Source organism: Eumetopias jubatus, unplaced genomic scaffold (assembly GCF_037043125.1).
Source record: "Eumetopias jubatus isolate StellerSeaLion01/CBP00866 unplaced genomic scaffold, mEumJub1_p1.0 scaffold_10, whole genome shotgun sequence".
In the NCBI taxonomy this organism is placed as follows: domain Eukaryota; kingdom Metazoa; phylum Chordata; class Mammalia; order Carnivora; family Otariidae; genus Eumetopias; species Eumetopias jubatus.
Window position 1 is genome coordinate 104402908 of NW_028274816.1, and position 26989 is coordinate 104429896.

At 52.1% G+C, this 26989-nt stretch overlaps 1 protein-coding gene across 1 annotated transcript in view; it reads left to right on the forward strand.

The window, feature by feature from the left end:
• PLXDC1 (plexin domain containing 1) overlaps positions 1-26989 on the forward strand; it is a 55553-nt gene that overhangs the window by 4956 nt on the left and 23608 nt on the right. Inside the window, exons 2-7 of the mRNA XM_028089915.2 lie at positions 3041-3219; positions 19061-19204; positions 19501-19570; positions 20196-20318; positions 20507-20625; positions 21592-21691. Of these exons, the coding sequence (XP_027945716.1) occupies positions 3041-3219; positions 19061-19204; positions 19501-19570; positions 20196-20318; positions 20507-20625; positions 21592-21691 (735 nt within the window). The remainder of the gene's footprint in view (positions 1-3040; positions 3220-19060; positions 19205-19500; positions 19571-20195; positions 20319-20506; positions 20626-21591; positions 21692-26989) is intronic.

Below are 26989 nucleotides of genomic sequence, written 5' to 3' on the forward strand. Positions count from 1 at the left end.
CCCTGAAGTCAGCCTGCCTGGAAGTCAGCCCACCCGTGTGCGCATATCCTGCCACGGACTAGTTGCATGACCTTGGGAGATTCCTTGACACCTTCATGCCTCAGTTTCCCAATTTGTACAATAGATCAAACCTAGCACCCATCCCATGGGGTTAATGTGGGGAGTAAATGAGTTAATGGGTTTCAAGCATTTGGAAGAGGGCTAGCCCTGACTAAGCATTCTCGAAAAGTTAGCTGTCATTTCTTGTTCTCCCTATTACTGTTGTGACGGCCCACTAGACGGTGGGCGATTTGGGGCCGTGGGTGAATGAACGGGTGGATACATGCCCGGAGTGTGCTCTGGGCGCTTCTGGCCGGTGCTCACAGGCAGCTACACTCACATGCGGAGGCGTGAGATGGGGGCTGAGCCGGTGAAGCTCTCCGGTGCAGGACAGAAGGTAGAGCAGAGTGTGGCCGAGGGTCGGACAGGTTGGCGACAATGTATGGAGCATGCAGGGAGGAGGGCCGGGCCCTTGGGGCAAGTGTGTGCGTGCACAGGCACGTGGGCCCCGACACACACATGCGAGTCACCAGCTGTCTTGGCTCCTTTTGCAGGCTGAGGGGGTGATGTCCTGTTCTAGCCCTCTGGGAGGGGGCGGGGTGGCAGGGAGACAGATGTGGGGGTGGGGCTGAGAGGGTCAGACTGGGGCTAGGCCAGGGTAGGGCAGATTCCTGGGCCGCTTCCCTCTCCAGCTCCTTCCCTGCCTGCCCCATGGACTCTTTGCCTCTGACCTGGGCCCTGAGCTCTCTGATTATAAAGCCTTCTCATTTTGCACTTGATGCTCATGGCAGCCTGTGCTGTAGGCATGACTGTCATCCCCGTGTTAGTGATGAGGAAATGGAGGCTCAGAGAGGTCAACGGACAGGTCCAAGGTCACACAGCCTGTGGGTACAGGTGTCCCTTTCCTGACCCCACAGCTGGTTGGGCCCCCCTTTCCAGCCCTCTTCTCAGGCCTTGGACCCCCACTTTGCAAGTATCCTCCTGTCTCAGTTGCAGGATTGTGATGTCTGCAGATCTCCAGCGTCCCCTTCCACACCGGTTCAGCTCCTCCATTCGCTCTGCACATGTTCCTTTCCTGTTCTGGCTCTAGCCCAGGCCCGAGGGCTGCTTGCAGGACAACCTGCGGAGCTGGGCAAAGCAGCCCAGCGCAAACAGTTCTATCTCCAGAGGCAGCTGTGGGCCCCACCCGAGAGGGGCAAGACAGCCCTGGCTTGGGGTCGGAGCCATGGGCAGACTGGCTTCCCAGGTCTGGGCGCAGGCCCATCTCAGCCAGTGGGCAACTTGGGGAAGGGGCCTGGGGGCCGCCCCTCTCCCCACCTTCTCCAGAGCATCTGGTTGCGATTAAGGGCAGAGAAGTGAGGGGGGGGTGCGGCAAGGGTCCAGCAAGCACCGGCAGCCAAGAATGACTTAATTGGATAAAATGTCTAATGACAAACCAGGGCCCCACAGCAGAGTCCTGGCCTCAGCCTCAGGCCTGGTGCTGGCCAAGCCTTGTCTCAACCTCTGTCCTTGCTGGCTCCCAAGAGTTAACTCCAGTATCATGTCCTCAATTGAACAGTGATTGAGCACCTACTGTTTGCTAGACACTGAGGATACACATTTGCAGAAGATGGGGAGAATCCTGGGGGAACTTGTCTACCAGGGAGATAGGCATGTAGTTACACCATCGGGTGCTCTAGGAAAGAGTGTTATATCCAGGAGCTCTGGGGAAGGGTGGGGCAGGCAGAGGTGGAGAAAGGCGTCCGAAGCCAGTGGGCCTGGAATTGATGAATATCACAGGAAATACCAAATCCATCTCTCCGGTGGTCTGTGTGCCATACACATGTCCATAGTAGGGGTGATAATTGCAGTAGCAATATAAGACACATCTTTGGGGGCGCAAATCTTTCCGAAAAGGAAAAGCATGGTTTCTGTGATATTTAGAATACATTTAATGACCGAGAGGAGACAGAAGAGAACACCGAGTCTAGGAATGGCTGCTAAATGGCTGGTGTGCAGCGTCTTTCCAATCCTGTGTCCCCGGCAGACATTGTTAATTGATCATGACAATCTTTCCTGCTGCACACAGATGGAGCTTCCGAGTTTGTCTCAATTAGAGTGCTCCTGGCTGTCATTAATCGATTGGAGATGACTTTTGAGATGAAACCTATTTGCCATCCTTGATGGTGGCGAAGCTCCATGTTTTAGGGAGAAAGGGACTTGCCCAAGGGGTTTGCAAATAGTCATAGGACTAAACAGTGGTCCCCATCACGGAGACATCTTCGATCGTCACCATCTGGGAGGAGGTGCCACTGGCATCTAGTCGGCAGAGGCCGGGATGCTGCTGGACTTGCTACAACACTCAGGATAGCCCCCATAGCAAAGAATTCTCCAGTCCAGAATGTTGGTAGCCTTGAACTAAAAGAACTCTACTCTCTAGCTTCTGGTCCCCGGAGTCCCCTGGAAGGTGAGATTTTGTGCCATTTCTGACAGAGAAATAAGGAACGGGTTTGGAATGTTCCAGAGCAATGGTTCTCACTCTTGTCTATAGAGTTCCGTTCAGGGCTTCTCAAAAGCTCCCCTGGGGATCATTTAAGACTCCTAATGCCCAGGCCACACCACAGAACAATTGTATCAGAATCTCGGGGGTGGGACCCAGACACGAGGAATTTTTAAAGCTCCACGAGCGTGCAGCAGAGGTTGAGAATTACCCCTTTGGAGGTTCGGAACTTGTCTCCATACCTAACCCAAGGTGTGACATTTTTTAACCTCTGTGAGCCCCTGATTCCTGTCTGCAAAATGGAGAACATCTATCTACTGCGGAGGGCCGGGGTGAGGGACTAAACGTGTTCCGTGTGTGGAGTGTGTGGTGTGGGACTGGCACGGGGCTCTCATGCACGTGGGGTGTCCCCACAGTCAGGGATGGCGTGGGGTTGGGGCTTTTGTAGACTATGTGGGCTGGTCCCCTCCTTGGACCTTCACTCTGACTGCTGGGACTCAGCTTTCTGTCTCCTTCTCCCAGGTCAGGATCCAGGCCGAGGCTCTGCATGGGCTGCCAAGGGGACCACGCAGGGCTGGAGTCGGAGAGCCCGAGAGAGCCCTGGGCAGGTGTCAGAGTCGGACAAGACCCAGCTGAGCCAAGACCCGGGCGGGGGCATGCTGGCCATTGACAGACTGCCGGATAACAGGACCAGGGTGGTGGTGAGTGCTGGAGGAACGGGGAAGGGGAAGGAAGTCGCGCTGGGAGGCTCCCCAGGTGCCCTATGTGTATTTGTCAGATGCACAAATCACATATCCTTTGGGCTTGGCCTTGGATGTCAGCATGGCCAGAAGGATCCCAGGGGAGGGGATGAAAGCAGGGCCCAGCCCGGGACATGAAATCTTCACATCTCAGAGCTTCATAGATTGCCCCCCTCCTTGTGCACCCAGAGAGGTGAAGTGACTTGCCCAAGGATGCACAGTATGTGCACAGGGTTCGTGACACTGGACTCTTCCACTGCCTGAGGCCTCCCCTGAAAGCTGAATGAAGGTGGCATTATTAGTCACATCCAGCTGCCAGCCGAGGCCCCTCTCCCTTCCCATTTCTGCACCATTTACAGACGGCCGTAGCCCCAAAGGGTTAAAGGCTGCAGAGGATCAGGCGGGGCAGAGCACAGAGGAGGAAATTAGGGTGAAGCTCATGGGTGAGACGTCCTCTGCCTGGGGGCAGTTGCGGGGGGGGGGGCGGGGTTGGTGGCGGTGCTGAAGGGAGGCTTGGAGGGTCGAGGCCCAGAGGAGGCGCTGTCCTTGCAATGTCTGGCCCTGCCCCCCCGCCCCCCGGCTTTCTTTACAGGAGGCTGGCGGGGACTGCGTGTCTGTGGGTGAATCCGTCACCATGTGTGCGTGTGTTTGCACGGGTGCCTGAGGGTTTTTGCGTATTACGTACGCTTGCCCGTGTGTCTGCCACCGTGGGCTGTCTGTGCGTGTGTGTGATGAATGTGTGCGACCGTACAAGTGTGAGCGTGCCCCTGGCCGTGTGTATAGGCGCCTATAGCTGAGATTGAATTCCGAGGACGCAGAAAAACTATGAAACAAGAGGAAGCAACAACAGGATGTGCTTCTTGGCGTACATTTCTTTATTTTATGTTCAAGAACGATCTTTTTACATCAAAGAAGTGCGTGCAGGTAGTCAAAAAGGTCAAACAGTGCAAAGATCGGAGAACAAAGCACAGCAGACCGCCCCGCCCCTCCGCACCTGCCCGCCCCGTCCCTCCGCACCTGCCCGCCCCTGGCGCCTCCCCGTCCCGCCCCTCCGCACCTGCCCGCCCCTTGCTCCCGAGGTACCACTGGGGGCCGCTTCTCCTGGCGGTTACCACCATATTTCTAAGTAATTTGCTTATGCTGCTGACTCTTGATTAATTCATTCAGACATTATCTGTTGACTACCTGTTGTGTAGATGAAGATCTGTCTTTTATAGACTCCCTCGAGTGTCATCCTACTCTCAATATTTTTGTTAAATTCATATGCTCTGCTTTATAACATAATCATGTAAATATTGCTCGCCACTAACCCAAGCAGGGTAATATCATTGTTTACTTTCTTGTGTAATTTTTGGTTTTCCTGGATCCTTGTCCCAACCCCCGTTTGCTTAGTTTTCTGTACTTACCATGGTTATATATTCTTATGTGTTCACTGGCCTCAAATAGAATTTTTGGTGTGGTCCAACCTGTTTTTATCCCCACCCCAACCCCTCTCCTCTCTCTCTCCTCTCTCTCCTGTTGTCCTGCTCCAACCTGGGCTGCCTGCTCCCCCACCCGCCCGCGCCACCTTCATCGTGGGACCTCCCTCTCCTGGCGTTGGAACCCCCCTTGTCTGTCTCCTGTGTTGGGCGCCCTATTCTGTGGACCCTGTGTCTTCTCTTCCCTGCTTCTCCCCCTGTTTGTTTAGCTTCCTGAAAAAGGTTACACAGGAGGGAAAGTTCTTTAGAGAGCTCGCATGCCTGAAAATGCCTTTATTCTATCCTCACACTTGATTGATGGTCTGGCTGAATATAGAATTCTAGATTAAAAATAATTTTCCTTCAGCAGTTTGCAGGCATTATCTTCTGGCTTCCAAAGTCACTGTTGAGAGGTTTGATGTCCTTCTTACTCTTGTTCTTTGTTTATTACGGTTTTCCCCCAACCTCTGGAAGCATTTGGGGTGTAACCCCAGTATTCTGGAAGTGCGGTCATGTGCCCTGCCTCTGGCTTTTTTTTTTCTCCCACCGTGCTGGATATGTGATGCACTATTGCAACCTAGGACTTACATTCACCAGTCTGGAAAGTCCGCTTGTTCTATTTCTTTGACAATCTTCTCTCTGCCTATTCTTTTTTTCCTACAATTCCTCTTGATTAGATGTCCATCTTAGGGATTGATCCTTGAATTTCCTTCTCTCTTCTGTTGTCCATGCCTTTTGCCTTTGTTTGTCTGTGTAGTTTACTTGGTGGTGGTGGTGGTCCATTTTCTGGAAGATTTTCTCAGCTTCATTTTCTTAATGTTACTGATCTTTTCCCTACTATCATATTTTCAATTTCCAAGAACTCTGTATTCTTTTCTGATTTTTTTTCTTTTCTTAGGGAAAAAAAAGCATTCTGTTCTTGTGTCATGGATGTAATATCTTTTCTGTCTTAGGATATTTTAAAAATTAAAATTTTTTTTCCTGCTCTGCCCTCCCTCCCTCCCTCCCTTCCTTCCTCCCTCTCTCCTTCCTTCCTTTCTTCTTTCCTTCCTTCCTGTCTTTCTGTCTTTCTTTCCAGTGGGGGAGTTTAATGCAGGGACAGCTTACCCAGGAGTGGGCAGGGTGAAGGAAAGCAGCAGAGGATGGTAGAGTGCTTTGGGAACAGCAAGAGTAGGAGCAGCTAAGGCCTCTCTACACTGGAGCCGGCAGGGAGGGGGGTGACCCAAACCAGCAAGAGGGACTAAATCTAAGAACCGTTGCAGTGGGCACTGAAGAGGAACCAGAGCCAACCAGCAGCCTGGTAGGGAGGGAGCTGGGAGACTCATAAATGCTCTGAACTCTCCCTCCTTCCGCATCGTCTCCATGACTTATTTTTCCTTTTACCTTTTACCAGGCTCTGACATGGCTTGGCGCTAGTACCAATCCTGTCTATTTACAATTTGATATTTTGTTCATCATGGATTTTTTTGCTCTCATTTCTATTTTAAAATGTTGCATGAAGATATTCTCTATCTTGATGGCTGGGTTTGTTGGTGCCATCTTAAAAGTTGTACCTGAGGTCAGGGCCCCACTGCCTCACCTAATCCCTCTTTGAGATGGAACCTGGTAGAACCTCAGAGAACAAAGCCCCAAGTCACTTCCCATTCTGCCCTGTCTTCTCCATCCTGGAGAACCAAGGAGCCATGGTGGGATGATGGAGTGGAAGACCAGGGAGGGGGGAGAAGTACCCTGAGTAAGGGGGCCCCTGGACGCCCTTCCCTACCCCACAGCTTTGTTGGGCCATCAGTTAAAGAACTGGTACTTGGGACGCCTGGGTGGCTCAGTTGGTTAAGCGTCTGCCTTCGGCTCAGGTCATGATCTCAGGGTCCTGGGATCGGGCCCCGCATCAGGCTCTCCACTTAGCGGAGAGTCTGCTTCTCCCTTCCCTCTGTGATCTGTCTCACTTTCACTCTCTCTCAAATAAAAAAAAAATCTTTTTTAAAAAAATAAAAGTTCCCATGTGATTCTGATGGTCATCTAGGTGTGGGAACTTCTGATCTGTAATATGTCAAACCAATTTTAAAAATCAGTTACTAGAATGACCAGCAGAACCTGAAGCTTTCTCAGGTACCACGTGGCTGTACTTGACAACACGACTTCTACCATCCCAGGAGCGTCATGGCCCCTTGGGCAGCCACACATGGAGAGTCCACGTGAAGGAGCAAGGTCCCCCCTGGCAGGAGACCCCTCTGACTGCCCCAGAGGCTGCGCCCAGCTCTGCCTGAGCGACAGGAGAATCAGACTTCTACCTCAGCTGGAAGAGAGTTCAGATGTCAGATTGGGATCCGGAAGACGGCCTTGGCAGGCTAAGTGATAGTCAGCCTCACGCCAGATGAAACTACGAGGATAAATATAAATCCTGGCCCTTGAGTTTAAAATAAGGTGGGGGAGATGGGTCTTAGTGGTAGTCCATGAGGAAAAGATGTGGGGCTCCTCGCGGCTTGTAGGCTGGAGATGAGTCAGGAGTGTGAAGTGGCTGCCAAGGATGGAGGTGGGAAAGCTGACTGGAAACCAATGGAAACCCACAGAAACCCGGGAACCGGGGCTAGGGCTCTAGAGATCGTGCAGGGCATTTCTTGGCCTGACCATATGCTGAGGGGCTTGTGACCCCTTTTAGGTGGTTATCTAGAAATCAGAGGAGTCCAGAATGGCTGGTGGAGCTTGCGGGTATTTAGCCTGGTATAGAGAAGGCTCTAGAGAGATGGCTGTTTTCTCAGAGGCTGTGACTGCTGCAGAGGGAATAGACTGTTTTGCTCCACAGAACTTAACACTTCCTGCACCAAATTATCTATGTATTTGTTTATATTGCCTGTCCTCCCCACGGAACGGAAGCCCCGTGAGGCCTGAGACTTTTCGGACTCTGCCACCGGTGCCTGGCACACGGGAGGAGCTCCTCCTTTGAAGGAACAGAGGAAGCAGGGACGTCTCCCTCCCCAGAAACCTCGGAAGACGGGGTTGTAGAGGAGAAGAGGTCGTGCTCGGGTCCGTCCTTGGACTCAGTGCCTCCAAGGACCCCAACTCTACTCTACTCTTGGGTTCCCTCACACATAAGAGAAGAGCGGAGCTTACACACGCCAGAACACGTGGGCGCACTAGGCCTTGCCCTGATCGCTGTTCGATGGGGGACACTGATGATCACCCCCTTCAGCACAGAGGGCCTCAGGACCCACCCCCACCCCCAGGCTGTGTGCCCACTCTGCCCTGGACGGTGGGCGGCCTCGGCCACTCGGGAGCCCAGAGAAGGGCCCCGGAGACGCCTGCTTCTCCCGAGTCTCTGCTCAGCTTCTCTGAGAGCTGGGGTCTGTTTGGCCGGACGAAACCCGATCTAGACCAAGACTTGGTAGCAAAGGACTAGGCAAGAGGGGAGTGGCCGGAAGAAGATATTTCAGTGGATTTGGTTTGTTTTGTTTCAGAAGGTTTTCTTGAGTCTCACCAGGAAAACGTTTCTGCTACTTACCTATCAGAGCCTGCATGCCTCTGCTCTGGGGCCATATCAAGGGGCCGAGGGCCTGGCAGGTGGGCTTCCATTTCCTTTGCTGCCCCACACACCCACCCTGGAGGCCTCTCATCTTCTTTCATTGGTCCCCGGGACACCCTCTGGGCCATGGAATTCCCTTCTGGCTCAGGCCCTCTGTCCAGCCCCCATCCCAGACCTTCCCTGCTCAGTCTCTCTGACCGTCTTCCTGTCTTGCCCCCGCTGGCCCGACACTTTCTTCCCAGTCCCTTCTCCCCAGATCCCTGCCCAGACTCCCTACGCAGCCCTTCTGCCCGGCCCCTCTGCCCAGCCTCCCTAATCAGAGTCCTCTGCTCAGCTCCTTCTGCCCAGCATCCTGGGCTGGCCACCTCGCCACAATGCTCTGTCCGACTCAGACGTTCTTGCTCAGGGGCAGCTCTGAGGCCCCAGGCCAGAGCCCTCTCCTTAGATTTTATTCTCACACCCGCTCTACCGCCACGCCCCAGTGGAAATAGGACTCTAGGGCAGCCTGGGTGGCTCATTTGTTAAGTGTCTGCCTTCGGTCAGGTTATGATCCCAGGGTCTTGGGATAAATAAATAAAATCTTTAAAAAAAAGAGAAAGAAATAGGACTCTTTGTCTGGACCAGGCTTTCCAGAGATTTTTCACCAAGACCAATTCTTTTTTTTTTTTTTTAATTTATTTGATAGAGACACAGCGAGAGAGGGAACACCAGCAGGGGGTGTGGGAGAGGGAGAAGCGGGCTCCCCGCCGAGCAGGGAGCCCGACGCGGGGCTGGATCCCAGGACCCCGGGATCATGACCTGAGCCGAAGGCAGACGCTTAACCAACTGAGCCACCCAGGCGCCCCCCACCAAGACCAATTCTGAGGCCCTGGAACACTGGCACCTTCTTTGGAGGGGGTGGGTTGGGGGTTGGAGGGAGCTATAGTGAGAAGTCAGAGACCCTGGGCTGTGGCTCGGTTTAGTCTGAGAGGCTAAAAAGGGGAAGGAAGCCTTGGACAAAGTTCTCCCATCCTGGTGACTTCCAATCGTAGTCCAAGGTTTTCTTGTTCTGGGTTTCAGATCTAGCCCAGAGTTTGGGAGGAACCAAGCTTGAGAACGTTCAGATTTGGACGTTCCCCTGTAATAGAATAGTTCTCTCCATGGTAGGAAAGACTACCTCCTCCCACCCCAGTCTTCCCTAGGGCCCCGCTTCCCTAAGTTCCTCTTCTCTCTGGCCAAGCAAAACTTCCCTGCTCTTTCCCCACCCTGGGGGGCGTAGGAGTGCTGAGGGACCCCACATCCAGGCAGTCACCATGTGGTCCAAGATGGTGGACAGCGAGAGGGATGGATGAGTGCGATGCTTGCCTGGTTTCCGCAACCTCCCAAAGGACGCGGTTCCCGAAAGGAGACCTCTAGAAGGCCTCCTCCCCAGATGGGAGGGCCTGGGGGAGATGGCATGGACAGACAGACTCATAACCCAGACACCTGGTGAGCAAGCGGTGCTCGTGAAAGGACCGCACCGTGCCAGTGGGCTCAGGGGAAGGGATGAGGTGAGGAGGCTGAACCTGGGAGAATTCTGGGAGTAGTGTGTGAGGCGGGTGGAGGGAGGGGAAGCTCACGAAGAGAGAAGATAATGAGTTTCGTAAGAAGAAGGGGTGTTTGGGAAGGTGGGACATGGAGCCGAGGTGTCTAGTCTCCAGAGCTGTGGAAACAATCTAGCAGTCCTGGCTCCCCTGGTCTTGACCCTGGCATGTACCAGCTGCCTGACATTGGGCTGGATGCTTAACCCCTCAATTAATGAATCCCTGCAAGCCTCCACTAGCTGCAAATTTCCCAAATGGGGTGGTAAATACTGATCTCACAGGGTTGACATTCAAGAGCAAAATGCAAGTTTTCTGACCCTATCATCTCCTCACCCGCCCCTTCCGGGTTCGGTACAGGTGCCAAGGACCGCTCCTGGCTGCTCAGCCCCAGGACGTCCATCTCCCACAAAGGTTACTCTTATTGATCCTTTTCCTGTCCCTTGGGCAGGTTGGTTGGTTGGTTGGTTTCTTTCTTTCTGTTTTTCATGTTGAGGTGAGATTTACATAACATAAAATTGACCATTTTATTTTTTTAAAGATTTATTCATTTTAGAGAGAGAGTGCACACATGGGGAGAGGGGCAGAGGGAGAGGGAGAGAGAATCCCAAACAGATTTCCTGCTGAGTGTGGGGCCCCACATGGAGCTTAATCCCATGACCCATGAAATCATGACCTGAGCCAAAATCACAAGTTGTTTAACTGACTGAGCCACCCAGGCGCCCACGTAACATTAACCATTTTAAAACGAAGTGCATTTAATATATTCATAATGTTGTGCAACCATCACCTCTATCTAGTTCCAGAACATTTTCACCACACCAGAAGGAAATGCTGTGCCATTTAAACAGTTGCTCCCCATCCCCCCCACCTTCATCCTGAGCAACCACCAATCTCTGTTCTATTTCTATAGATTTTACCTATTCTGGATGTCTCACATATAAATGAAATCATACAATGTGTGACTTTTTGTGTCTGGTTTCTTTCACCTAGCATAATGTTTTCAAGTCTCATCTATTTTATGGCTGAGTACTATTCCATTGTACGAATATATCACAATTTGCTTATTCATTCATTTGTTGACAGACACGTGGGCTGTTTTTGCCTTTTGGCTATTGTGAATACTGATGCTGTGAATGTGTGTACATGTATTTGTTTGAGGACCTGTTTTCAACTATTTGGGCCATATACCTAGGAGTGGAATTGCTGGGTCATATGGCAACTCTACGTTTAACTTTCTGAGGAACCCCCAAACAGTTTTCCCTAGTAGTCAAACCATTTTACACGCCCGCCAGCAATGTATGAAGGTTTCAAATTCTCCACATCCTTGCCAACACTTGTTATTGTCTTTCTTTTTTTAAATGGTAACATCCTAATGGCTGTAAGATGATATTCACTGTGGTTTTGTTTTGTGTTTCCTGAATGACTAATGATGTTAAGCATCTCTTCATTCTTGTTGGCCATTTGTATATCTTCTTCAGAGAAATGTCTACTTAAGTTCTTTGCCTCTTTGCCCATTTTTAAATTGAGTTGTTTGTCTTTTTGTCTTGGGCAGATTTCTTAACCTTTCTTCATTGTCAAATGGGGATGCTATTGTCTAAATGTAATTGCAAAGATGTTCTACAGGAATCTATATTAAGGGCCTGGCACAGGATCAGGAATGATAAACAGCTGACTCTGAATTAGGCTCTGGTCGAGGTGACCAATCATCTTGGTTTTCCCAGAATTGTCCCTGGGTTTCTGCAGTGAACATCCAGCATCTTGGGAAATTCCAGAAGCAGGCAAACTAGGACAGCTGGTCACCCTACTGTGGTCCCAGGTGTGGTAGAGACCAGGTATCCTTGCCACATCTTTGCTCTAAACCTCAGATTCCTCATCCATAAGGTGGGACTGAGAATAGTTCGTAGAGTTGTTCCAAAAATCAGGTGAGTTAATTGGTTGAGAAAACTAACCAGAAAGGTAGATGGGGGAAGGTAGTGCTTTTCCCCCAGATCTTACCTAGAGGTACAAAAATAGTATGCTAGCGGGCGCCTGGGTGGCTCAGTCGTTAAGCGTCTGCCTTCGGCTCAGGTCATGATCCCAGGGTCCTGGGATCGAGTCCCACATCGGGCTCCCTGCTCTGCGGGAAGCCTGCTTCTCCCTCTCCCACTCCCCCTGCTTGTGTTCCTGCTCTCGCTATCTCTCTCTGTCAAATAAATAAAATCTTTAAAAAAAAAAAATAGTATGCTAGCAACAAAAGAGGATTTCCTGGCCTTGAAACTTCAGGTGCTATGCTTCATATCCTCAATACTCCAAGTTAGCAGGATCAGCAGCACCTGGGAGCCTATTAGAAATGCAGACGCTCAGGGGCGCCTGGCTGGCTCAGGCGGTAGAGTGTGCAACTCTTGATCTTAGGGTTGAGTTCCAACCCCATGCTGGGTGTAGAGATTACTTTAAAAAAAATAAAAAATAAAATAAAATAAACGCAGAAACTCAGGCCCTGGAGAATCAGAATCTGATTCTCGGGTGATTTGGATGCACATTAAGGTTTGAGAAGCACTGCTTTGTATCAAAAGCTTTAAAGCAGGGGAAACAATCCTAGAGGTAGAAAGTACATCAATAAATTCATCACAGGAGTATTTATGAGAGCAGAAAAATTAGAAGCTACCTGAATGCTCCAACAATAGGGAAATAATTAAGAAAATTGTGGGTTTTCTTCTGAGTAGATGACCAGGAAGCCATTACAAGTGATGGTTAAAAGACTATGTTCAATATCAAAAACCGCTTTAGATATCATGAAACCTGACAGAAGCAGTCCATACAACTGGCTGATCAGCAGGACGATAACCATGTGAAGTTATATTCGTATGGAAAAGGCTAGAAGGAAATATGCCAGCATGGGGCCAGATGAGGGATGGGGGAGGTCTGTTTTTGTTTTTGTGTTGCCTTGTCCTGTCTCTGTGTGGTGATATGATATATATTTATGCTGTCAAAATCCCTGGTTGGCTGATATTTCCTCCTCATGGTGAATCCGTGCCAGGAGTGGATGATTCTTCCATTTCCATGAAGTGTTGAGCATTGAGAAATGCTTGTCTAGAAAGCTGGTCCCTGCCCTCTTTCTGAGCCTCGTCCAAGCCCCCAATTCCAGGGCCTTCCTAGGTCAGCCTCATCCATCCTGACACCTCTTTACCCTGGGCCCTCAGTGCTGATGCCAGTGCCCCTTTGTCTGGCCTGGGTCCCTTCCCTTTCCAGGATAGACCCGCTTTCTCCACTCTGTGATGGCAAGTGTTCTGTGTGTGTTTGTTTTAACCTGAGACTTGAATACTTCCAGAGGGCAGATGGAGGTTATTATGGGGATACATGAGGTAAGGGAAAATAATAATAACAGGCGATGTTATGGGAGCCCTTCCCGAGTGCAGACCTCATTCTATGGCCTGACATGGAATTCACCCACCTACCCCAGGAGGTGAGTATGTCTAATACTGTCTTGGAACAGAGAGGTGAAGTGCTTGCCTCAGGTTGCACAGCTAGTGAATGACAGAGCCAGGACAAGAGCCCAGGTCTTTCTGCCTTAGGAGTCAAAGGGTTTAACATACCATCTCCTCGTGGATGAAAATGCCTGGCATTTTGGTCCAGACAGGGGCTGCTTCTAGACCAGTGCTTTTCAAACTTTATTGTGCAAAAGAATCCCCTGGGAAGCTTGTTCCAATTTGGATTTTGATCCAGTAAAGTTTGGGGTTGGGCCCGGGATTCTGCATTTCCAACGAGCTCCCAGGTAATGCAGATGCTGCTGGTGTGTGGGGCACATTTGGAGGAGCAGGGATCTGGAGAACATTCCTATGGGTCTTGTAAGGCTTCGTGGGATGGTGGAGTCAGAGAATGGATGCCCCCTCCCCCAGCAATCCCATCAGCACCTCCTGGGTTGGACCCAGCTGCCTGGAGCACCGTCCTGACAAGCCTGGTTGGCCAGATCTCTCCAGCAGGCCCTGCAGGGTGCCCTTGGTGGCCTGCCCCAGCATTTTTCACCTGCCAGTTGGCTGGCAGTTGACAGGCCGACGGTGACAGCTTAGCCGGAGTTCCTGTCCAGAAACGTCTTGAGCTCAGCCAAGGTAAATGCTGCCCCGCTGTCAGAAATGAAGTGCCTGGCTGGCTCCAGGCATGAATAATTGAGGCAGAAGAAACACTGTAACAGCAGATGTTTAGGATGGAGCTGGGGTTGGTTTGGAGGAGGCAGCCTCCACAATCAAAACCTTTCTTGGAAAGGCCCAATAAAATCATCGTAATAGCTCCTACTTAGCGAACACCTACTGTGGACCAGGCACTGGGCTAAGAGCTTACATGGATATGTTTTGTCTAATCCTTTCAAGTACTCAGTGCGGGAGGTTACTGACAAGGGACAGAAGCTGAGAGGAGAGTAATGTTTGGCACTAACTACTATATAGTGGAGCCAGTTTTTGAACTTGGTCTGTCTGACTCCGCAGCCCCTGCACCCGACCCTAGAGCAGTGGTTTTCAAAGTGCACTCCATGGAACCCTAAGGGCTCACAGAAGCACTTCCTGCAGGGGTTGCCGTGGGATGGAGGGTGGTGGAGGAGGAAGTGGCCCAGCAGGCTGGGCTCCAGGCCCTTCCTTCCTTCCCCCAGAATGGCCATACTTTGATGTCATTTATGGACTGAGCTTCCATGGAAGATTAATTGGAAGAAAGGATTTCATGACCAAAAATGTTTGAAATCCGCGTCATGCTGCCTCCCAGAACGAATGTGGATTATTGACCAGGGCTTCTTACACGCATTTCAAGGAAACACAGTTCCCTTTGGTGGACTTGCTAAGTAGTCTGGCTCAGGCTATGCCCCCTGACCCTCTGTACTGTCAGGCCACCCCTATCCTAGCTTCTAGCCTCCAGGCCACAGTGTCTGGAGGGCTGCTCTCAGGGGGAACGGGACTGACCCGCGGACAGCAGGCCCAACACACTGACCAGCCTGAATTGGGTGAATTCCTGGGACAAGTTCACCATCAGGCACGGCCTCTAAACCCTTTTAGGAGACGCATGTATATGGATTACGGCGAAGAAGCCCTTGGATTGACCGGCCTAAGGAGGACTCTCAGGATCTTGCTTGTATTAATTAGGACATAGATTCAGCTATTGTAACAAATGCTCAACTGATGAGGGACTTAGGCACGAGTTTATTCTTCTCCCACATGTAATAGTGCGAGTGTAAGTAAGCGGGGGTTGATGTGGTGTCTCCGTGGTGTTGGGGACACAGCTTCCCTCTATCTTGCTGCTCTCCCCTCTGCAACACGTGCCTTCTATGCTGTGGTCCAAGATGCTTGCCCATTCCTACTGAGGACAGCTGTTCTGCTGGTCTAACATTGGCTGGACGTAGTCACGTAGCCCCACTCAGCTGTAAGGAGGGCTCAGACACATAGTCTTAGCTGGGTGGCCATGTGCCTAATGGAAACTAAAGGAAGAAGGAGAGAATGGTTATGGGGAAGCATTTACCCATCTCTGGCATGGGTGGACTTCCTCTATCAAAACTGTGGGTGTTGGCAGCAGCGTGAGCAGGGGCCTGCCGTAACAAATGGGAAGTGCCCCCAAGGTTGGGGGATTTCCACATGACTCGTGCCCTTGTCCCCTCCATGGTCAGTCAAGAAGCCGGCAGTGGGATGCTTGGGTGGCTCAGTCCGTTAAGTGTCTGCCTTCAGCTCAGGTCATGATCCCGGGGCCCTGGGATCGAGTCCCACGTTGGGCTCCTCCTTGCTCAGCCGGGAGTCTGCTTCTCCCTCTCCCCCTCCCCCCCACTTGTGTGCTCTCTCTCTACTAAATAAATAAAATCTTAAAAAAAAAAAAAAAGAAGCCAGCAGTGATTGACTTTCTAGAAGAAAAACATGGCAGCCTGGGTGTTGTCAGGGAAAATTCTCCCAGAAATTGGGTTTCTCACTTCTCTCTTCCCATTCAGATTCCCACTGTCTGTGCTGGTGAAGGACTGTCTGGGGTCTCCCAGGAAGACCCTCTGATCACCCCATAAGCAAGTCTCTTCTGGTTAGTGCCCTTTTGGTTCTGAGGAGCTATTTGAGCTGTGTCAGGAGAAAGGTCTATAGTGAGGAGGTAGACACCTACTATGGGATCTAAGGGCTGGAGATGACAGACAGCCTGATCTCAGGGTCCTGGAAAGCAGCCAGAAACCAGGGCTTCTTTCTTTCTCTCCAGGCCCACATCTCTTTTTCACTCACCCAGCGTATATTTATCGAAGCCAAATACATGTAAGCTCTTCCTTCTCCTCTCTATGAACAAGCAGTCCCACTTAGGACAATGCCCTGATAACACAGAGACACCCGTGTCCTACACTTGCTGTCGGGTGGAGCCAGGGTTTCTCTTCCTTGCTTGGAAAGCGTCTCCCTCACCAGCTTCAGTTCCTCAAAGAAGAGCTTGAGGAGTCAGGGGACTTCCTCCTGTGTGCAGGACGTGCCTGCTTTGGAAGGCTTTCCACAGACTTGGATTCCCAGGGGAGGCAGCTGGTTACTTCATAAGTGGCTTGTCAGTGCTGAGGGAAGATGCTGTCCTTGTCACCACCCCACATGTTCTCGGTACAACCTCAGGCCCCATCAGCTGTGGGATCCTCGTGACTGAACTAATTCAGCAGGCAGATCCTACCACCCACCATATGCCAGGTGCCAAGCCCTGGGCTAGGGAGGTGCTGGGGGTGAGAAGATGAAGACGACACGGTCCCCTCAGCTCTGTGCCCCATAAAGGACCCACGCTGGTCCTTCTGATGCAAGAGAGTTTAACCAATGACCGAAAAGTGGCCCACATCCCCTTCCAGTCGGAGCAGTTGCTTAAACACCCGAGAAACAACGGACAGAGGATACTTAAACTCTACAGTTACAAACAGCAGTTTGTAACAAGAAACAACGGAGGAAACAAGGAGAAAACAACGGACAGAGGAAAAGACTTTGCCTTTGCGTGAGACTGACCTGGTTTCAGAGGGGGCCTATGCGACACCTCCCCAGTCACTCCACCGTTTGCTCTCTTAGCTGAGGCAGCAGAAACACGTTAGCATCTGTTTGGGCTTCTCGAACGACCAGAGCAGCGTGGCTTCTGCCAGGGGGCCCTCATTTCTGACGCTTGGAGGTTTGGCGAAAGCTCTCACCGGGTGAGTCCCCGGAAGCAGGTGATAGAAACCAGACCCTTCTCCAAGCCTCCAAGCAGCCGTTTCTAAACACAGGTCTGCTCCGGTTCCCACGTGGGAGCTGCATTTGGGTGACTCCCACCATAGCTGCCCGTGTCTGTTCTCTGCGGTTGTCCTGCTTTGCTTGGTAACACGATCCCATTCCGGTCACCAGAATGCGTGGTGGTAGCAGGGAAACAGCGGGTAAGCAGGCCTTCGATGACTATGCTTTGTGACCGTTCACTCGTCGGCACATCCTCCAGCTGGGCATATCCTCTGTGCTTAACCCCCCATAGATAACCATAGATAAAGGCAGACCTCACCCGGGGGGGGATGCCTGTTCTTATAGGAGAGGACCGTGGGAGCCCCAGATGGCTTGTGAGCGGAGTGGTGTGGCCTTGCACGGGCGTTAGAGTCGTCTGACAGCCGCACGGAGGGCGGGTGGAGGGGTGGGCGGTCTGGAGGCTGCAGGGGAGGAACCAGGTGGTGGCTGTGAGGAGGGCCCCCTCCCCTGCCACACCATCTTTCTTCTGCTCATCCTCCCCCCCAACCTGGCCCTGACCCCAGGTCCCCAGAGTGTGTCACTTGTCAGATGAGCAGAGTCTGCCTCTTGGCAGGGGGAGAGAACAGGCATCCTCCATCCCTGCTCGTGCTGGGCCCAGGGCAAGGGCCAGCTGGGCAGCTGACGGGTTGGCAGGGAGAACATGGTCTGCTCTGCTGTGTCCGCAGCCCCTGGCACTGGACAGCCTGATTAAGGACCCGCCGTGTCCAGGGCTCCTCACGGGCAGCAGCCCCATCTCTGCAGCCACGGCTCTGCCTCCTCCCCTATGGCTGGCGCTCCCACGTGGGCTGAAATGCTATGACATCGTCCCCCACCGGGGCTCTGCCACCCTTTCTGCTATTTCCTGTCCTCTTTCACATCCTGGCCCTACATGCTTCTGTGCAGGAGAGGCTTTACAGAATTATCTCCCAGCCTGCTGTGTTCTGGCTTGTTCTTTATCTGCATCGGGCTCATGGTAGAGGTTAGAAATGTCTCGAAGGAACCACTGCTGCTTCTCTCCTCTTTCTCAGCCCTCTGGTGACTGTCATGTCGGCCCCGAGTTCTCCCTCTGCTTGAGGGTTTGTGTCTGTGTGTCCCGCTTGCATAAGTCGTACCTCCTCCACCAGACTAGCAGCTTCCCAAGATCCAGGGTCTGCCTCCATCTTTATTTTTTATTTATCTCTTTATTACTTTTTTGAGGGGTGGGGAGGGGCAGAGGGAGAAGGAGAGAGAGAATCTTTAGCTTTACTTTATTTTTTTTTTCAAGATCTTATTTATTTGACAGAGAGAGACACAGCGAGAGAGGGAACACAAGCAGGGGGAGGGGGAAAGGGAGAAGCAGTCTCCCTGCTCAGTGGGCGGGGATGCGGGGCTCGATCCCAGGACCCTGGGATCATGACCTGAGCCGAAGGCAGAGGCTTAACGACTGAGCCACCTAGGCGCCCCGAGGAGAGAGAGAATCTTAAGCAGGTTCCATGCTCAGCAGAGCCCGATGCGGGACTCGGTCTTGCAACCCTGAATCATGATCTGAGCCGAAACCAAGAGTTGGACTCTTAACCAGCTGAGTCACCCAGGCACCCCTCTGCCTCCATCTTTAGACTGGTGGCTTCTAAGATCCAATTTTTTCTTTTCCCTGAAGCAGGGTAACCCTGGGCAGCGACTGTCTCCCCTTCGATCTGAGAGCTCCTTGAAGACAGGAGCGCTGTTTGGGGATGCCCTGTCTGTTTCTCGCTGATGCCCCAAGCTGAACTCTGGCCTGGATGCTCTCTGTGGATACTCAGGGGCTGCAGGGAAAGCCTCCTGGCCTATCTGGAAATGGCAGGGCTGAGCATGGGTACAGCAGGTGTGGATTTGGCTGGGGCCAGAGCTGTTGGGGCATGGCTGTGGGTCTGGTACTGAGCTACTATCTGGGGCCAAGGGGAACCCAGGACATCCAGGCTGAAACGAGCCCTCAAGGCCACAGGTCCTGCTCCAGGGAGGGCGGTGACTTCACATCAGAAGTCTGTACGGGGAAGGGGCAGAGGATGGCTCCTGGCCAGCCCGACTCCTCATACTTCCTGTGGTTTCTGTCTCGGGTGGGGGCAGGAGGACAACCACAACTACTATGTGTCCCGTCTGTACGGCCCCAGTGAGCCCCGGAGTCAGGAGCTGTGGGTGGACGTGGCCAAGGCCAACCAGAGCCAAGTGAAGGTCCACAGGATTCTCTCCAACACCCACCGGCAGGCTTCAGTGAGTATGCCAGTCCCTGGCAGCGCTGCCTTGGGCGGGGAGGCCGGGGGCCAGGGCATTCGGCCTGGTCGGTGGGCGTGGTTGTGGCCTGAGGTCCGTAATCCGGGAGGTGCTTTCCGGGGAACCCTGGGGGGGGCTGGCCAGAGTGAAGGTGCCCACCCCTGGTGCTGGGGGCCTGTCCTGGACATGCCTGCCCCCTGCCCTGTCCAGACAAGCAGGGGGCAGTGTGGGTGGCCAGCTTCCTGGCCTCCAAGCCTACAGCTTGGCCCATGCTGATTCTCTCCCGTGCCCTGCAGAGAGTGGTCTTGTCCTTTGATTTTCCTTTCTACGGGCATCCTCTGCGGCAGATCGCCATAGCAACTGGAGGTAAGGCTGTGTTGGTGGGACTGGGGGAGGCTTGGAGATCTCAGCCAGAACCCAAGGGACCTACTTGGGAAGGGTCACTGGAGACAGGGGTGTACAGATAGACGGTGGGGGGTCCCACATTGGGTTCTCTTGGGACCCCAGTCTCAGGAGGGAGATGAATGTGTGTGTTGGACCACCTCCGGGACGTTGGCTGACTTGCGTGTGTGTGTGTGTGTGTGTGTGTGTGTGTGTGTCCTTCTGGGCCAGCTCAGGCCAGGATTGTGGGCAATCCCTGTATTCCCTGTGCTTCAGTCTGTGAATGAAAGGGAGGAGGAGACTTCACTGAGAGTCTGGCTCTTGGGATCAGGCTCCTTGTTGATATGAGGAGCCCATCTTAGATTCCTGTGCACTTTCCCAGGGACAGGGAGAGGTGGAATTCTATGCCCACCTGGAGGGGCAAGGAGAGCCTTCTCTGCTCTGGAGCCCTTTTGCTCCATACACAACAGACCCGGAGCCCAGCAGGTGGGGATGGGGAACAGAGGTCCAAGATTTGCCTCCAGCTCCATCTGCACCGCCCCTTCCTACACAGGGAAGCAACTCCTCTAGGCCTTCTCTGGTGATTCCTCTGCCTTTATCCCCACCCCAGGCTTCATCTTCATGGGGGACACGATCCATCGGATGCTCACAGCGACTCAGTACGTGGCGCCTCTGATGGCCAACTTCAACCCTGGCTACTCTGAGAATTCGACAGTCGCTTACTTTGACAATGGTGAGACCAGATCTCAGAGTTTACGTCAACTGGCTCCAGGGATCACTTGGTCCAGCCCCTCTATTTATTTTTTTTTTTAAGATTTTATTTATTTATTTATTAGAGAGAGAGAGAGAGAGAGCATGAGAGGGGGGAGGTCCTCCCTGCCCTGCCTCCCCGGCCAGCTAGGTCTCTGCTCTCCTCCCCAGGGACAGTCTTTATTGTTCAGTGGGACCACGTCTACCTCCAAGGCCGGGAGGACAGGGGCAGCTTCACTTTCCAGGCAGCTCTGTACCACGATGGCCGCATTGTATTTGGCTACAAAGAGGTGAGTGAGCTTAGCTGCGGAGATGGCTGGGTCTTGGAGTCTTCCATTCAGCAAATATCTGTAGAGAGCCTGCAAATGTGCCAGGCGTAGGCCTCGGTGCTAGGAATACAGCAGTTAATGAGATGGCCGGAGGCCCTGCCCTTGTAGGGCTATAGGTCTGGTTGGGGAGATAGATGGTAATTGCAGGGACAAATGTAGAATCACCACTGTGACAAGTGTTCCTAAGTAGAGGTGCCTGGTGCCAGGAGCGCCTTTCACAAGGCTTCTTTTTTTTTCTTCATGAGGCTTTTGACCTCAGCAGAGGTCAGGGGAGGCTTCCCTGAGGAAAAGAGTTGAAATCTGCAGGATGCATAGGACCCAAGGAAGCAATGAGGAGAGGGAGAAGCACGTTCAAAGGTCCTGTGGCAGGACAGAGCAGGGCTGGTTCAAAGCATTGAAAGAAGACAGCAAGGCTGGAGGGGAGAGAGTGGGGGGCAAGATAGGGCAGGGGAACACCCAGCTTTGCCCTTGAGAAAGGTCACTCTGGTTTCAGAGTGCAGAACAGAGTGTTGGTGGCTCAGAGGGAAGGCTGCGGATGGTTTCGGAGAGAGATGTTGCCAGCTTGGAGTAGGGTGGGGTGAGATGGAGAGAACTGGACAGATTTAAGAGCCAGTGAGCAGGCGAATTAATAGGATTTGGAGATGTGTTAGGTGGAGGAAGGCGGAGATGGAAGAAAGGATGTGACTCCCAGGTTTCTGGCCTGCGCGGAGGTGCCATCCACTGAGAGCAAAGAAAAAAAGGAAATGTGCTGGAGATGGTGTGGGGGAGACTTGCAGTTTGGGTGGGGGGCCATTGGATTTGGGATATATTTGAGTCCTCCGAGAGGTGCTGCACAGCAGGCGGATGCATCTGGAGCTCAGAGGGGAGGTCTAGGCTGACCCAACGGTGTTTAGGGAGGTAGATGGAGCCTTTTCTGCCCTGCTGCAGATCCCTATGTCCGTCCTGGAAATCAGCTCCTCCCAGCACCCCGTCAAAGCAGGCCTGTCAGACGCCTTCATGATTCTCAACCCTTCCCCGGATGTACCAGGTGAGTCCCTATGGATCCAGCGGAGCTCTCGATGGGCTTGGACTGAGCTCTGACTGAAGGCGGGTGGGGATTGGCAGTGGAGGGGCTGGATGGAGGACAGAGAGCTGAGCAGGAACTGAGGGAAGACGGAGCATAACGAGTTCCAACTTTTCTTCATTAAAGCAGAGGAACCCTTCCCCCCACACCCCGATGAAATCTCCAGTGGGAGGTGCTGCTCTGGTTTTGGAGGGGAGAGGAGCTACTCAGCACCCCGTCCATTTAGAAAATCTCCCAAAACACCAAATTAGGGTTTTTGAGTCCTCCCAGGACACAACTATAATTGCAAACCCATCCCAGGTGATAGGAGCATCACAGGATGCTTCAGGGGAAGGAAGACAGTCTCAGCCACATCATTATCTCTCTGTCCTTCAGCAAATCAGATCTCGCCAGCCTCAGTTGCTTCTTCTGTAAAATGGGGGGAGGTGTAGCTGGAACAGCGCTTTTTCCTTCCTGGTCCTCCTCCAGTTCTGATATTTTGGGGGGATCACAGCTCTTTCTCTTCTGCTTCTAACCTCCCTGCGGACTCCCAAGAGGGTCTTGAATTCACATTTCTGGGGGAGGCACTGCAGACACACCACCCTCTGTTTCGAGACCCCTGGCACTTTTGAACCTGAGCTCTTCTGCTGTGCAGTGTATGCCAAAGTCCTTCTGTCTAGGGGCGCCTGGGTGGCTCAGGCGGTTAAGCATCTGCCTTTAGCTCAGGTCATGATCCCGGGATCCTGGGATCAAGCCCCGCATTGGGTTACCCACTCAGCAGGGTGTTTGCTTCTCCCTGTCCGTCTGTCCCTCCCCATGTTTCTCTCTCTCTCCCTCGAATAAATAAAATCTTTTTTTAAAAAAAGTTCTTCTGTCTAACCTGCAGGACCCCAAAGAGGAGCAGACCCTTGTCTGTTCTCCTCTATCTCTATCTGTACTTGATGGGACTAGGGGATATTCTGAACTTCACCCTAGCCACACCAGGCTGGATGAAAGGACATGCGTGGAAGGCACCAAAGTGCTTTCCTGCAGAGAGGCAAGGCGCCACCATTCTGGGAACTCCAGGGATTCCAGGGGAAGTATCTTCCCTGCATCTGTTGGTTGAGTTCAGTCAATACACATGTTCTGAGTTTCTACTCTACACTATGTTCTGGGTGCTCTTGAGATACAATGAAGAGGAAATCATGGAGGGATTCATCCTCTGAGCAGAGCCTCTGTCCCTAACGGAAATCTGAGGGAAGGGACCAGGGCTCATGTTACAAGCCTTTATCCAGCACCTTCCACATGCAAAGTTCAGTCCAGTGTGAGGGGCTTGGCTCTGGAGTTGGAAGCATGGAGTCCAAACTCCCCACAAGCATCTGACCTCTGGCAAGTCACTTATCCTCTTAAAGTTTATCTCTTTATCTGTAGTGGGGGATGTACGTGGTTTGTACCTGCTAAGGTATTGTGAAAAAGAATGCAATGATGCACGTGAAGCGTTCGGTCCGACGTCTGGCGCATCGAGTCTGTGAGTCCTGCTTTAGGATATCTTCCTATGCTAGCCTTTAGCACACGACACAGTGTTCGATAGTCCAGCAAGACATCTGGTATGGTAGCAAACAGTGCAGAATAGGAGCATGTGATGTCCTGATGCTGGTGTGTCACACGTCAGATGCCACGCCCACAGGACTTTCACATGACTTCTGTAGCTAGTGGGAAAACAATCGTGTACATAGGGGCAATTTTCCAAACTTCACCCATGTACACATCACCTTTGAGATTTTTGCCATTAACATGAATTACTGTTCTGTTATTATGAATGCTTTTCTTTTTTTTTTAAGATTTTATTTATTTATTTGTCAGAGAGAGAGAGAGAGCACAAGCAGGGGGAGCGGCAGGCTGAGGGAGAAGCAGGCTCCCCGCCGAGCAAGGAGCCCGATGCGGGACTTGATCTCGGGACCCTGGGATCGTGACCTGAACCGAAGGCAGACGCTTAAACCAAACTGACCGAGCCACCCAGGCGTCCCTATGAATGCTCTTCTTTATCCTAATTTATAAAATGATATTTTTGCACGAATAAATGTACCTGGTTTAAAACTCAAAAGATACAAAAGTTTGTATAGAAACAGTTAGGTTTGGGGGGACAATGGGGGAAAAAAGGAAAAAATTAGGTTTCTCTCCCGTACCTGACTCCTGTCCCTAGTCCCTCCTTTCTGGAGGCAACCCCACTACCGGCTTATTTCTAGAACTATAAGCCTACAGGTGAGCATAGGTTTGGATATTTAACACAAACGATGGTATATGATGCCACTGTTCTGCCCTTGAACGAAGTATATCCTGCCCATCATTCCATATCAGCTCACACCTCATTCTTTTAATAGCTACTTGATAGCCTGTCACACAGATGTACCTTAATTTAGCCAACTCCCTGGACATAGGCTTTACAGCTGTTTCCCATTTTTGCTACAACAAATAATGCGGCAGTGAATATTCTTGCAAGTAGCTATTTTTATGCCCTGTTGTATTTCCGCAAGATAAATTCCCACTACTCCTCCTGCCCCTCCCTGACCTTCCCTGAACACTCAGTGCTCTAGCGAGCGGCTCACCAAGACCCCGCACCATAGCCCAGTTCTCACTGGCTGGTGAACGCCTGTACTGAGCTGGCTGCTACCTAGTTCAGTATCTCTCTGATTGTATTAGTTAGCTCTTGCTGCATAACAAATTATTCTGAAACGTGGCAGCTTAAAACAGCAAACATATTATCAGCCCAGAGTTTCTGTGGATCGGCATGGCTTTGCTGGGTCCTCCAGTTCAGGATCTTGCCCAGGCAGCTCTCAAGGTGCTTGCCAGGTTACAGTCATCTCAACCACCTATTGGGGTGGGGGTGTGCTTCCAAGAACTCTCACATGAGTGTAGGCAGGATTGACTTCCTTGAGGAGGCCCCCCTCGGTTCCCGCCATGTGGACCTCCCCATAGGAGAGCTAGCTGGCTTCCACCAGAGCAGGCACGCAAGACAGCCGTAGAGGATGGGCCAGACAGAGGCCAGTCTTTTTGTAACCTAATCTCAGGAGTGCCATCCCATCACTTTTGCCATATTCTATGGGTTAGAAGCAAGTCACTAGGTCCAGCCCACACTCAGGACAGGATTCCACTGGGTGTCAATACCAGGAGGTGGGGCCACTGGGGGCCACATTGGAGGCTGCCTGATTACCACACTGATTACCATCCCATCTGCAGGCTCTGAGCTTTATCTTACTTGGTCATCCTCCCAACACTGCAAGTGAAGTCTCTACTTTCTAAACGAGGACACAGAGGCTCAGAGACTTGTGAAGTGACTTTCTTGTGATCACACAGCTCCGAGAGAGAACTAAAACCCAGATCTTCCTTTTTTTTTTTTTTTTTTTAAACCCTGGGGTCGACCTTTGAGACTTTCTAAATCTAACCCAGCCCCATTCCAGCTGGAGGGCGAATCCTTTCCTCGGCTCCCCAAACACCCACAGCCCTATGTGCGCACATCCCAGGCTGTTTTGTGGGATGGGTAGTTCTTAGCGCCCAGGTACCCGCTGCCTGTGTGCCTTACGGAACCCCATCTGTCTCATTGGTGCCTCTCTCACGGGGCTTTGTGGGCTGGCGGGGTCTCAGGAAATGTGTGTTGGATCCAGCTGTTGTATGAGGCTAAATTAGAGGAAGTCAGATCCCCCCAGGGAGTGTCTGCATCTGAGCTTTGTCAGTGATTCTGGAATGAAAGGCTGTTTTAGAGCAAGCCAGGGAGATGTGGGGAGGCAGGAAGAGGGGCAGGGGGAGGAAGCACAGCCCACCTACAAAAATAGGAGGGCAGTTGTGCCTGTTCTGATTATGTCATTCTCTGGCCCCTTGTTGCTGCAGCAGGAAGTCAAAATCCTTAACGTGGCATTCAAGGTCCTGCGCAGCTGACACAGCCTTCATCACCCACCACTCTCTGTCAGGCATCACTGGTCTGCATGCCTTGTTCCCCAAACGTGCCAAGGGCTGTCCACATCTCTAGGACACAGTTCTTTTTTTTTTTTTTAAGATTTTATTTATTCATTTGATAGAGAGGACAAACAGCGGGAGAAGCAGACTCCCTGCTGAGCTGGGAGCCCGACATGGGGCCATGGGGCCCAATCCCAGGACCTGGAGATCATGACCTGAGCCAAAGGCTGATGCCCAACCACCTGAGCCACCCAGGCACCCCTCTATGACACAGTTCTTGTATAAAATGGTGCCCATTTTAACCCTTTTGTCACTTGGCAAAATTCTCGTCATCCATTGGTCCAGCTCAGATGTTGTCTGTTCCCTGCAGCAGAACTCATGGTTTCCTCAGGCCCCTTCTCCCCAACTGGCCATGGGATCCTTGGGGGCTCACCGTGGCCCCAGGGCTTCGCTCAGTGCCCGCGGCAGGAAAAATGAGGACTAGTGCAAGAGAGGGTGACCCTGAAGGGAATGGGAGCAGCAGAGACCTTGTCCTCTGCCCTTTGGTGACCCCAAATGAGAACAGAGGCCTGATGCCACTTGAGGTGGAAGAAGTACTTTGGTAATTAATTGCATCTCTCTCTGTCCGAGGTTTTTAGCCTGGCTCCGAGCATAGACTTTAGGAGGAATATTGAGGGGTGGATGGAGCATATTCATATGCAAGCATTTTTCTGGGACAGCATCCATGGCCTTCATTGGGTTTTTAAATGGGCCACCACCTCTGCTTTGGGGAGTGATGGATTTTATGTGGCTGAGAGGTCAGATTCCTCTGGGTCTGCTATTCAACCCACAAGTAGGGAATTAGTTTGGATTAGGCTGAGCTGCAGATAACAGTAAATCCCAAATAACCGTGAACCGTGGCTTCAGTGAGACACAAATTCAGGGGCAGCCCTCTGGTCTGCAACTCCTATTATTACTACAGATATCCCCATTGTCTGAGCCTCCCTGGGACACTGCCACCAGAATGGATGGTATCGCTGTCTTTGTACCCAAGCCCCTCCCTGCCTGGAGTGCAATGAGAAGTGGAGGCTGGTTTCCCCACTGTTCCAGAATCCCCCAGCCACTGAACCCAGTCTGGTGTCTGGTCTGAGGGACTGTCTCTTTCCCCAGGCTCCACTTTCCTCCCACCCCTGGCTGAGGGCGGCGGGTCGGGGGGCGGGGGGGAATTCAGCACAGTCTCACTCTTGGGGTTGAGAGAAGGAGATGCTGCAAACAGAGTTTATCTTACCATTATTTCCTTACATAAACTGCTACACCGGCTTTGCAGCAGAGAGCCTGCAGAGCATGCCTGATGCAGAGAAAAGATCAATGGGC